General features: G+C 32.0%; 1 protein-coding gene across 1 annotated transcript in view; it reads right to left on the bottom strand.

Moving 5' to 3' along the window:
• The window catches only part of LOC129218970 (ankyrin repeat and sterile alpha motif domain-containing protein 1B-like), a 101158-nt gene extending 89779 nt beyond the window's left edge, over window positions 1-11379 (bottom strand). The window contains exons 1-3 of the mRNA XM_054853289.1: window positions 11338-11379; window positions 5823-5927; window positions 2518-2734 (exon numbers count right to left, since the gene is read on the bottom strand). Of these exons, the coding sequence (XP_054709264.1) occupies window positions 2518-2729 (212 nt within the window). The 5' untranslated portion in view covers window positions 2730-2734; window positions 5823-5927; window positions 11338-11379. The remainder of the gene's footprint in view (window positions 1-2517; window positions 2735-5822; window positions 5928-11337) is intronic.
• Between the last annotated feature and the right edge of the window lie 2727 nt (window positions 11380-14106).

A 14106-nucleotide genomic window follows, 5' to 3' on the forward strand; every position in this document is an offset into this window, starting at 1 on the left:
TTGAGTAAGGAGCTAAAATTTTTACAGCATAATACTATTAGTAAGTGTAAAAAAAAAGGGGGTGCTCTGGACTGTAGCTGAAAAAAAGTTTTTTTGAACCACCCTAATATCCAATTTGCCTTAAACATATGCAAAAACATTAACAAAATTTAAATTTTAAAAGATGTGTTTTTATTTTTTGTTTGAGTGTAGTTTTGGAAAAATGAACTAACATAGTAGTCTTATAGCTGTAATGGTGACTCAAGTATATGGCGTTTTGGAATGTTTTACCAAGGCATATTCATAATTTGATACTTTGAAACTGTACCAGGACCAAGACAATGACAGGGGTTCTAAATTTAGTGATCAACACAAGCTATGTAATAAGTCTTTTGACAATAATGGGCATCTTCTTTTGATAGTCTTTTTAGTAACACACCATTTTTTATACCTATTGCTAGGGGACAATAATATTACTGTAATATTTAAATAGGGTGGCATAAAGCAGTGATTAGATATTGTTTTGGGAATTTTATTATCCGAGTCAAACCTTTCTTGCAGCATTTTTTTTCAGCTAGTTTAATATACTGAGTGCTCACAAGAATGTATGCAATGTTTAGTAGCAAAAATGCAGAAGGTAGGGGAGGGTGGCCCAAAGTGGGTAGGTTTTCGAAGAACGCTCAAAAATTGTAGTTTTTGGATTTTAATCGGTTTTTTTCATTTTTCAGTTCAATTTCAGTTTTATTTCCTAGCAGGGTTCTTGAACTTCAAAATAAAAAGTGATTTTTGTATTATTTCAAACTCAATATCTATTTATTATCAAACTTAACAAACATGTGAAAAACCTGAAGGCATGTTTTTTATTTCAATAATTATAACCTTAAATTAATAATTAAAAAACGGAAAGACCATCGCAGTTTATAGGTGGATAGTCTCAGAATAAGTTAATATTATTGACAATAAAAAAATAAGCTGGTCTTCGACTAATCACAAGTTACAAAACTGTTGCTTCCCTGGGACTGATGATAACTCGGGATGTTCGGATAAACTGACATACGTATTCATCGCTGCTAACACACTATGAGGGGGAGGGATACGAAGGCATAACCGCTTTGGGTGACCTACCTGCTTTGGGCCACCTTCCCCAATACATTTCTGCAGAAATTAAAATGTGACTTCTAGTAGTTCTTTGCATGCTAGTATTAGTAGTATCAATTCGTTTTGCGGTTCCTCTGATTCCGTTACATTGTCCATTACCAAGTGATATTGCACAGAAATGCCATTCATCTCTCAAGTTGATATCCGTTTCGAGCTTAAACAAAATTAACAAAGTTCTTTCTATTTTTGTTGTGTATTTGAGTAAAGTATTTCAGTATGCCACATACTGTGTCACCACCAGAACTATAGTACTACTGTGTGAGTTCATTTTCTTAAAACTGCACTGAAGAAAGAAATGAAAAACGCACTTTTTTTCCCCTTTTAACTATGTACATAATGTTTTCGCATGTGTTTAGGCAAGTTACATAAGTTAATGTACAGAGAGTATGTTTGTATATATTGAAATTTTATGTGTGTTGATTATCTGTACAGTATAATTTAACTACTAAAGCTGTCAATCAAGTATGAACTACTCATTCATGTCCAAATATTTCTAATTTCAAATTAAGTCCTCAATTTCAAAGACCTGCATCTTATTTACAAACCAAATATACAAAACAATGCATAGAACATGTACAGTACTTAAATAGAATATTTAATTGGCCAGGAAATTTTATTTTTAATTCCATTCCCTTTTGGTTTACAGGGGTCTAAAAATGTCATTTTTGTCATTTTTCTGATTTTTGAGGGACTGTAATCTATAAAGGGTAAACAAACACACAGCAACAGTTACATATTGTAATTAGCATGGTTCCAGTGATTAGTTTTTGCCTTATTTCATTTTGTGTTTTCTTCCCCTACACAAGTTATCCCCCTTTGAAATGAGTAAAATTTTTACATATGACCTTGAACTTTAACCTGTTGCCATTATTTTAATTATTAAGTTACAGCCACGTAACTCAGCATGTAAACCTATCATCTTATACACTTTAACATCAAAGCGTAAAACTAACTGCCACAAATGTAATTCAAATAGGTTTTGGCCAAAATGCAAAGGTCTAAAAGTCTCATTTTTGATTACGAAAACCACTTTTGATGACCTCTAAAAAATCAAAGGTCAAGTTTAGAGAAAAAATAAGAGTGGTTTTAAAAATCTTTCATATGCAGCTTTTAGGGATATGAGTTTCAAAGAAATTAAAAATGGTCGAACGCACCCATCTGTCGAACCTGTATGGATTGACCCTCTTGCATTCAGCATTTTATCAGAATAATATGGTTAAACATTTCAAATTCATTAAAAGTTTTTTTTTTGCTTACAATAGGCTGTAAAAACTCCCCTGTTAAAAGCAATATTGCAAAAAGTAGTAATTAAATTCTAATGAAAGAAAGTAATAGAAAATTTATAAAAGCCACATATAACATTTTAAGAAAGAAATATACCTTAGAGAGCTCTGATTTATAGGTTTGGGAGGTGGTGGAATGTCATATAAACTGTCATCAAGACTGGGTGAACAAAATTGCCTTGGAGGAGTAATTTCAGATAAACTGCACCGTTCAGGTGTTACGGGTTCAAAGACAGAATTCAGATATCCTTGTGGTTGTGGTTGCAGAATCGATTCACTACTGCCAATTTCCAGCTTCATCAAAGTCATGTGATCTATCAAAAGAAGTTAATGCGCTGAAATAAGACTATTTGATAAAAATAACTAAATAAAAGTAGCACATGGAAAGAAAACATGAAAATTACTTTCATTCAGATTAATTTAAAATAGGATGAAAAGTAGTTACAGTACATTCTTTTTAGATAATATGAAACCAAGTTTAAGTGTACATTTTTTAAATAGATTAAGTCTCCTTTTACTGATGCTGCATTAATATCCTATTGAAATGGTTGAAAGTGGGTTTTTGTGATATTGTAAGTTCAAATCATGCTTAAAAATAAATAATAAGGTAAGAAACTTAAAACTGATGAACAAATAAATTTTAAAAATGTAATCAATACTTCAATTAAAACCTTATGCAACTAGTTGATTTGACAATACTTGAGCCTCTAATACTCCACCACAAGGATTTAAACATTATTTGAGGTTTTTACTTTACACTTTAACAAATTAGATGATGAATTCAGAAGAATTATAAAATTTACAAGCTCTATTCTACCTTGCCTTTAAAAAAAAAAAAAAATCTTGCAGCATTAAGGAACAATGAATGCACGACATTCTGAATACAGTAAACTCCTAATTATCCATAAAATAGGGCGGCACTGTAAGCAGGGACACGCAGATTTTGCTGATTATCAGCAAAATAGGTAGAAAACAATGCTAGTGTAGGCAATTGCTTTAAAAAATTTTATAATACTTGCATGCATTTAAACTGTAGCTAAAAACAATAACAGTGAATGTATCACCTTTGGGCCGTACTGATCCATGTTCACAAATATTTTTGCCAATATGTTCTTTCCACAGTAATTGGTGACCAGAATCACTTTTCACAATGAAACTAGATTTGCTGGAGAAAATCTTTCAAGATAGATATTCGTGATTCCAATCAACTTATTCCTTACACCAGCATAATCTCTCTCGACAATAGCATGGTTGAAGTGGGATGCAACAAACAAGCTTCAATGCATGCAAGAGAGACTGCTGATGTGAGATGGTTCTTGCAGAAACATGAATACCAGTAGCTGTTGCAAGGTTTGCAGCTATCTGGTCAGAATAAAAATTTCTGTTCCTTTTTTATAATGAGGGCAAAAAAAATAATCGTATAAAGGTGTAGTGTTCCTATCACGACCCCCAGCATGCTTTTGCAAAGCATTTTCTCCTTCAGCAGCTTTTTTTAATCAGGAGATGACTCTTTGATGCACCCATTGCAGCAGCCACTGGCGTACACTTAGACCTGCTTCCAGTCATCCAACAACTCATTCACGATTGTATGTACACAATCATAGCTGCCAACTTAAAAAAACTTACAATGCACGTGATGGCTATATTTCTACGCTTTTTTGACCATTATAAAGCAAAGTATTGAAATTTAAAGTAATATAAAATTTTCAAATCGTTACCTTTACTTGATCTGTGCTTTTATAAGCAAAATAAATAAATAAATAAATTTAAAAACAAGTAAATAAAATAAACTTTTATTTCTTTGAAGTTAAATTTTGAAAAGTTGCTGACTTTGTGGGCTTTAAAAAATTAACTACCAAAAACTTATTCAAAACACTAGTTTTTCTGTAAGTTCTTACAGAATAAAATGTTCTCCATGCTGTTATCCAACAAAGAAGTACACAGTTCTATCCTAGTGTTTTTCATGCTACTAAATATTCTTTCGCACTCTGCATTGCTATGACGTATTGTTAGAATAGATAGCATCGTAAAAGAGAGCCTTTCGTACTTGAGTGAACCACTGGCGTCACACAATTTTTTTAATTCGAATAACATTCCAGAAATATATGGTTATATTTCTTAGCTTTAGACATTTTAACTTAAATGAATAGCAAACTTTCGAACACCACGTGTAATTCTCATAATAAATTCATCGCTGCAAGTGATAATAGCCAGACAAAATGCCTCATGCACTATGCGTAACGCCTCAGAGATTTATGCTTTTTCCACACCATTCAGTTGAACCTCACTGGAAAACCCCACCAATCATGTTGGTACTTTCTTGCTGCTTGGCCGCAAAACATATCATTCTGCACTGAACTGCTTTGCCAACCGAGATATCGTGCCAAATGTTGGCTTCAAATGAAAGTCTTTAGGAGACGAGTAGCACAGAGCATAACAGAAGAGAATTTGTGTTTTTTTTCAACGTCGTTTACATCACGCATTTAGGGGTTGCAATCAAAAGTGCTGGAAGTAAAAGGAAACTTCAACCATTCACAACTTATCGTAAAATTAAAACCCAAAACCTAAAAATCGTACAAATCTGCCATAAGACCGTACAATGGTAGAAAATGTCCGAAAATCTTACAATGTATAGCTAAATCGTACAAGTTGGCAGCTATGCACGATTGTCTGCTCTTAATTATTGTAAGAACAAAACAAAATTTCAGAGAAAAAAATTTTATAACATCCAAACACTATTTTCATCAAGCATCAAACAGCATGAATTTTCATATGAATCATGAGCTTTTGTGCCCTGTTTTTTTATACAGATAACAAATTCTGGTTTACCATGCCTTCTGAACTTGAATTTACTTTTATTGGTCGGCTGTAGTTATTTAGTATTATCCTTAATTTCATGAAAGTAGACTTTGTTTATTAACTACAGCATTAAATTGACTATTTGAGACAAAGCAATTTTGTCTACAATAATTTCTCATCAAAAATATAAATAAATAAAAATTAGCACATGCAGCCTGCCTTCAGTAATCGTGGTTGATCACTTCCGGACTTGTCCGCAACAAAAGAATTTCTGAGTAGTAGAAATCTTTAATCAGTTAACTTCAAAAATGGAGCATAGAAAACCTGTTTACAACCTTTTAAACATTATAAGACCCTTCTTGACATCAAGCAAAACCTTTCAGTCCCCATTACATTCATATTATAGAGTATATTAGACTGAATGAGAGAAATCAAGATTTATTAGAGAATATAAATACCATATGAACATATTTTAAGAAATGATTGAGCCAAGCTGCAAAAGGTGAAGAGTGAAGGAGCGAGGGACATATATAATCATTAAGTGGCACTTGATATGGGTTTCCACCACTTGATTAAGAAAAAAAAAACATTTATGAACAATACCTCTGATCACTTCTTCAATTTGCTTGGCAATAGAAGTATTTAAGTCTACTAAAACATCAAATACTGTTTGCCCTGATCTAGGATTCACAAGCCTAGGGTCAATACCTAAAAAAAGTATTTCAAATAAAATTGTATTACCTCTATTTAAATTAATAATGACAACTCATAGACAACTACAATTTTACTTTATTGTATAGCTACAGGATTATAAAAAAAGAAGATACAAATCCATCAAAGTGACAAGGCAAATTACATACAAATTTGCTTAATGATATTTTTTCCAAGCAATAAGAATATTTTTAATAAGCTCAACACATTACTAAAATAAAGTATTTGAAGTAGGAAAATTATTGCGCATACATCACAAGACAATGAAGTGAATTAGGATCCAGTTGGGTAATTGGTGATAAAATTCTGACTTTAGATGTGTTAACACCTTTGATTGATTCGAGCAATAAAATTTTTTATATCATATCCAAGATTGAGAGTAACTGCACACACACACACAAAAAAAAAAAACATAATTTACGGCTATCTGCTAGTGAATGAAATCCTGTTTTCATTTACCACAGAAACTGCAATAATTACCTTACCTTGATCTAGAAAGAAATCCATGACACTTAGAATAGAGCTCATCAAAATGCAAGAGTTAGAAGAAACTGTCAAAAAAAATTCCTAAATGAAGGACAACTGGGAGAGTTTTTAAGGGGCATATAAACCCTGAAGTATGACAAGCTTAGCTATTTCTATTCCTGGGAAGGTTGCAATCAATAGAAGGCAGTTTGAAAAATGAAACTTTCATGCAAAAATGAAGAAGGTGAAATTCATAACTAAACATTTTTAGTAGCATTCTACTTGACATATAAAAAGTTGAAACTACATTGCATTTGCAGATCTGCTGGAGAGAAAACTGTAAGGTAAGGTCACTAAACATTACAAATAACTTGCTTCACAGAGCTATTTTCAAATAATGATGACACCTACACAGTTGTTTCGAAATATGCTGAAATATCTGCATGTCCTCCCCTTATGTTGCCTAGTAGTAAGTCACCAATAGTCTATTTTTAAAAATCAATACAACAGTAGCTATGCAATTTGCTTCCATTCATGCATGTTCATAATTAATTTAACTGACCTTATATATCTGATTTAGGCTTTAATTATAATATAACTATGCAATAATTTAACCCTCAATGTCTTTACATGAGTTGTAGCAAGAAGCCTAAGGGATACTCTTTAAAGTTTACTGACTAGTGTGAAAGATTACAATGAGGGTTTTGAAATACTCTCTCAATACTGAATTAAAAAAAAGGAAGCAAAAGAGAAAGAAAGAAAGTTTAATTGTGAGGGTAAATTTGATGCTTTGATGTTTTCAGTATTTGGCTTCTGTTTTGCACCTAAATCATACAGAGAGCGCTTTGCATGCGCACCATTTGAGTTGGAGGCTTGTGCCATGTAGTGCAGCTTGTGTGTGCGCTTAGTGCAACAACAAATGAGTGTTGTTCAACGAGTCAAATTAATTAAAAGCAAGGGTTGGTGCTTCAATTGTTTCGATTCTCAATGACTCTGAGATTGCAAAAGCACTAACTTGTGCAAAGAATGTCGAAGCAAACATCATACATTGAATCATTTCCATAATCTGAAACCAACCCTTGAACTTTCAACTGTCAAATCAGGTCAAGGACAAGGAAGAGAGTGAGGAGAAAAAATAAAATTCTCCAACAGTTAGGAATCATTGCTTTTCTTCTTTGGTAAAATCTAAACAAGTATTGCTCTCTGCAGCAATTATTTATGTACAGAGGTTAGATAGTATATTTATTCGTGCTCAAAGTCTCCTGGATTCTAATAGTGAATCAAATTTTATAACCTCTGAGCTTGCAGATTTATTAGGTTTAAAGAAGTTGGCTCACTCAACTGTTACTCGATTAAATTGATCAGCTGTAACAGTTAAAAGAAAATATTCAGCTAAAATATGTAACTCAAAACAATCCCACAATAGACATTTAGAATTTTTCGTTATTCCAAAAATTACTCATGAAACTCCTCATAAATATTTTGATTTGTCAAAGGTGATATTACCGAGTGACATTACTTATTCTGATCCCCATTTTAACAAACAGGATAAAATAGATTTACTAATTGGAGCTGAATTATTTAATGACTTATTAGGACCTAATAGAATTAAATTAACGAGTGAAGAAATTATCATACAAGAGTGTTTTTTTTGGAGGATTATTACAGGTTCTATTGGAGAGAGTGCTAAAGGAAAGTCAATTTATTGTTCATCAACAAAGCAGGACTCTGCCGATGAAAATTTAAGAAGTTTCTGGGAGTTGGATTTGCTGGGTATACTAGATATGTCAAGTAATAATGAGGATCAATCTTTAGATAAATTCCAAAAAATAGTTCGGCACAAGGATAAACGTTATGAAGTTAATTCCGAGGAAAGTAGAAAGCAAAAAATTAAATGACAACTTTGCGCTTGCACATAAGAGATAAAATTACAGTGTAAAAAGAAGGATACGTGACACTAATCTACAGCCAATATTGTGAAATTTTAGAGGAATATTTGGAAAAGGAGATAATTGAAATTGTATATAACTCTGAGAATCCAACTATGTAATTTTTGAATTTTGAAGCGCCTTAATAATGGAATATCGAGTCTAGAACTAAGAAAGGCAAGAACTTCTTTAAAGACACTCTACAGTATGATTTCAAGTGCATGATGATAGCAATACAAATGCAATATATCACCGTTCAGCTTTTGCTCTAAAAAAATACATGCACAATTTATATGGCCGGTATTGTAAGCCGCTGTATAAAACACTACAGCTTGAACAGTTAGCAATAAAGAGCAATCATCTAAGATATCATATACAACTAAAGAAATATCTCAGAAATTCTGAATAGCTGTTCAACATTGGAACCTGAAGCTATCATGGTAAGAATATCGGACGTTTTTTTAAAGTTACATTTGGATGTAGCTTTGTATCCCAGGGAATAAATAAAAAAACCTAAATTTAAATTCATGAAATCTGATTTTACCTCTCGAAGATTTCCTCTTGCTCCCTTAAGGGATGTACGATTGATCATAAGGTTATTTGGATTTAAATTTATTGCATCTACATAGGCTGTTAATAAATGAGCAGCATCTTTGTCCCTAATATGGCATTTGTCTAACATTGATGAAATGCAAGCAGATCTCAATAGTTGTCAAGCCTTTTTGCGTTGTGGTAGACCAGATATAGAAAAAAAGTTTCAACAGGTTAGGATAGATACCCATTTCGGTTTCTAAATCTTGTGAAATGCAAGAGGAATTTGATGATAATAAAGGACTATGTACTGAAATAGAAGACAGTTTAAAGTATAGATTTTTACATTATTCCGATCTGGAATTTTTTAAAATTTATATTTTAGATATGGAAAATAGAGTTTATTTTTATGGTAGGGTAATCGCGGATTTTTCAAAATTTAAATTATAAGAATGTATAAACATTTAAGTATATAACTAAAGAACAGCGAATTAAAATATAATTGTTATTACTTATATTTATAGCATGGAAACCTAGTGACTCTATTTGCCACACCTATTACATACACAGAACATTTTCTAAATCAACACACCCAAAACCTGGAGGAGGCAATTTGTTGTTGTCAAAAATCATTCATTAATGGCCTTTAGAATCCCTTGTGTCCATCTTGGTGGAAAGAAATGCTCCCCTGTCGCTTGGTTTGAAATGATCGCGAATAGCGTTATGCCTGTCCCAAGGCCATTGGTGTACTTGTACCCTATGTAATATGTAAAATTTTACAGAATGAAAGTGAGAGAATGGTTGGTCTGGAAGTAGCAACATATATTGATGTTCAAAATTACTTTAAATATGAAACCTAGGAATATTTTTACATAAAAATGAGAGAATCCGCAATTTTTTCTTCAAAACTCAAAAAAGGGGGCCCTAGGGGCACGTGTTAATATTCATGGATTGACTTAAAATTTTGCATGGATCATTTATTTGTATAATGGAACAAATTGAGGGGGTGTCGTATAAAATATCTACAACTTCAAAAATAAGGACAACCCTAATATGCAGTATTACAAACAAGGAGCAGACACTGATAGTAGTACAAGAATATTAAAATCCTGATAGTTTTCTTATGAGAAAAATAAATGAAAATAAGAAGTAAAGAAGATTTCATTAAAACTAAAATAATAGTATAGTGACGAAATATTTTTATTTAAAAAAAAAATCTCAACCATTCATTAGTTGGACCTTATAAGATAAAAAAAATGCAAAAGTAATGCAGAACAAAAAATATTGATGGCTAATCTCACGCTTTTTTTATTTCCAGATGCATGTCAAATAAAACAAGAAATAATTTTTGCTTTTATGATAGACATTTCAACTTTAGCTGCGTCGGCTTTGACCTGCCAGAGTACACCATCTTTGGAGGTGTACTTTAGAAACTACACCCCCTCCATTTCACCTGAGACAGCTCAAATTTACTAATGAAAGTTAAAGCTTTTTGGGAAATAAGTTACATCCATTCAAAAGAAAAGTTATTGACAGACAGCTAGCTGCTGCATCAGTCGTGCATGGAAGAAAAGTCGCTGAGAGATCGACATTTAAACTAATATATTCTTTAATATGCATACAGGCTATTCATGATCCAAGTAAAACAGATTATGTATTTCAACAACTGATTTGGTGTCAAAATTCCCAAAAAATATTTCAGAATTCTTGAACAATTTGATCAGTGTTTAAACTCTGTAAGGCTAAAAGTGATATATCTACTATATAATAAGCATGTCTATTATAAAAAGGTGACTGAGAAAGGATTAATATAAACAGACCTTCTAAACATTTAATGATTTTCACCAGTCAAAAAGGTTTAACATGTTCCTACTTGTCTAGATAAATGTTAGTTTCAAACTTAATATGAATGAACTGATTTTCTTCTATTTATTTTAAGCCTTATCTTGCAATACATGTGACGACAAAGTATTTATTTAGTACATTGGTAAATTAAGTGATTTTAACAAAAGGCATTAACACCAGTTAGCTTCTCAGAACAAATGTAAAGTTTTTTTTTTTTCAAACATCATTATTTTAATCAGGATTGTTTAGTAATACATTAAGAGGTACAACAGAAAGGCATTAAATATCCTATAACTTTTGACACCTTTTTAAATTCAATGTCAAAATGCATGAACATTCTTAAAACTAAAATGTTTCTATTTACTTTATTTCTAGACCATATGTCAAACTTAAGTAATTTCTTTGAACAACAGCTTTGTTCAAGTAATTCAACTTCAGCATTCCTTAAAATAACTTTTTCAATTTATTATGAAAATATCTAGGATGTGCCAAAAGTTCAATAAAATTTTATCCATCAGGAAGGAGAAAAAATGATCACAAAAATTTCTGATTTGCACAAAAAGGATCAGATTAAAATGGATATTTTTCATAACAAAAGAAGTTCTCCATAAACTTTACCATAATCTATAAGTGCTTACCATAATCTAAAAGCAATTTTACTACCTCCAGTTTTCCATACATTGCTGCCTCATGTAGAGCTGTACCATTTTCAGCCTAAGAGAAAATAAGTAGTTAATTAATAAGACTATACATTTATGTTACTTCATAATACTTTCTCCAAAAATATTTAATATTGAATGTTTAAGCAAATGTATTTGCATTTACCTCAGTTTTATAGAAAGAGTTTTAAACCAAGACAATATCATATAATCACACTTTTATCATGAAAAATTATTAGTATTACTGTTGCTAGTTGCTTTTCAATTGTTACAACAAAATTAATATTCATAAATACACTAAAACTTAAACATCATGTAACAACAAATAAAATTCTTAAAATCATGCAAAGGGGGGGGGGGCAGATTTAGATCAAACTGAAATACTAATCCTAAGCCAGGGCTCTTCAAACTACGGCCAGTGGGCCGGATCTGGCCGTGAATTGATTTTGTCCTTCCCACTTACAAACTTTATTTCTTGGAACAGACACAGTCTGGTTGGAAATAAAATTGAGATATTATATTTAATTACAAATAATTATTTAAAATCTTTTTACCATTAATTTAAATAGTTTTTTAATCATTTTTTACCATTAACTACAAGTGCAGCACCCATCTCTATTTTTGCTCTTTCCGAGAACAAATCTCTTTCCTCTGCGCCACATTCTAGTTAGTCCCCTGGCATTGGACATTTCCTGGCATCAGGGAAAACATGTGCTCCATTTTATTACAGTTCTCTACCAGAAAAAGACTTTTAAGAACTTAAAAATTCATGCTAGAGCTATGTTTTCTCTTTTTTGCATCCACTTACAAGAGTGAACAGACGTTTTCAATATTGAAGTATACTGAATCTAAGTATAGATCTTCTTTATCAGAAGACTCTCTTAATGATAGGAACAACAAAATTTGTCGCTGAAAGAAATACAATTTTAAACAGTTAACAAATGTAATTTTCTCATTATTTTTTTTTTTTAACTTTCTAATTTTTTTAACAAAGTTTTACACATGCTGTGCTCTCATTTATTTCCAAGTTCTTAATTGTCATCAATTCAATAAAATCAATAGGTAGAACATTGCAATAATTTTGTCTAGCATCACCCACTCATTAGCCATTTTTTAAAAAAACTTCACTTTGTTTTGTGACAAAGAATACTTTTCATTTCAGTATTATCGTAAGTAAATGAATGGGTTGTCTTTCTTTCATTGCGAGCAGAACGAGACCAGACATTTGTTATGCGATCAATATCTTCAGTCAATTCCAGAGCAATCCTGGTGTCATTCATCGTAACGATCTACTGAAACTCTTGGGTTATGTTTTTCAAACAAAAGATTTAAAGCTTAGTTTAAATTGTAATAGAATCCAATTGATAGCTTTTTCTGACGCCGATTACGCAGCTAATTGGGATGATCGAACTTCACTTGGGGGGGGGGCAGTTACTTTTGGTTAGATAATGCGCCGATTGAATGGGGAACCTTCAAAGAACACTGTATTAGCCTTTCCACTATGGAAAGTGACTTTGTAGCCCTTAGTGAAGCGTCTAAAGAGCTAATAGGGTTTGACTGTGTATTAAATGAACATTTACTCTGGGGTATTGTTAGAAAAAGTAAAATAAAATCTGCTATGTACATTGATAATCATTCGGCCATTGACTTTGTTAAATCTCCGATTGAGAATCACCGTACAAAACAGAACGTAAAAGATTGAGCCTGGCCTTTTGTGGATTTTTTCGGGGATTATTTTTGAATCTGTTAAAATTGTATAAAATTTGAAGTTTAATATCATTATTGAATGAGAAGGGGGGATATGATAGACATCGGTAAACAATATTCAACAGCTTTCTCATTCCTAATGTAATGAAAATCTTCTTTATTCAAAGCTTGTGTGTGCGCTTGGTGTAACAACCACCGAGATGAAAGTGATTATTTTTTGTTATTAAAGTTATTGGGTTCAGGAATACAGTCCACATTCTTTGTGTTTTTTTTCCTGAGCTACCGAGGGACAAGTTTGGTCCGTCAAACCGGAGAAATTCAAGGCCTTACCAGAATCATGGCAAACGAAACCAAAATACCTACCCATCTCAACAAGAAACATGGAGTCGTTGAAGGAAAACTAACAAAATTAGAACAGTTTTCAAAGATTACATCGTGCATGAGGACAGTGCTATAGAGATAAAACTAAAATTTGAGACCATCCGTTCTATAAGACAGAACACTGAAGAGCAACAACTGCTTTATTTTGAGTTACCTGATGATACAGATTTCGATGAATCCCTGCAACAACTGGAAGAAATAGCAGATAGTATTGACCAAGTAGAGGTAAGGCTCAAAATTAATTAAGGATTCAAATTGTGGAACAGTACTGTAACGTAAGTAATAATATTAAAACCATATTTAATTTCGCTGTGGAAATCAAGCTCCCTGAAATAAATAAACCTGAATTTTCAGGCAATTATGAGGATTGGAGTGACTTTAAAACCCAGTTTCATTCACTCATTGGAGAAAACAAAAAGTTGAAGGATGTTCAAAAGTTACATTATTTAAGAGCTACTTTGAAAGGTGAAGCTAAGCTTATTCAAACAGTAGATGATACCTTTGATTCGCTTATCAAAACCAAGAAAGAACATTATGAAAGTAAAAGATTAATTGCAGACATTCACATAAATAGGATTTTAAATCTAGAAAGAGTGCAATATGAATCAGCAACATTTTAAAGAAACTTTTATGATTCTATTTTTAAAAACATGAATGCAC

Source organism: Uloborus diversus, chromosome 3, assembly GCF_026930045.1.
Source record: "Uloborus diversus isolate 005 chromosome 3, Udiv.v.3.1, whole genome shotgun sequence".
NCBI classification, from domain to species: Eukaryota; Metazoa; Arthropoda; class Arachnida; order Araneae; family Uloboridae; genus Uloborus; species Uloborus diversus.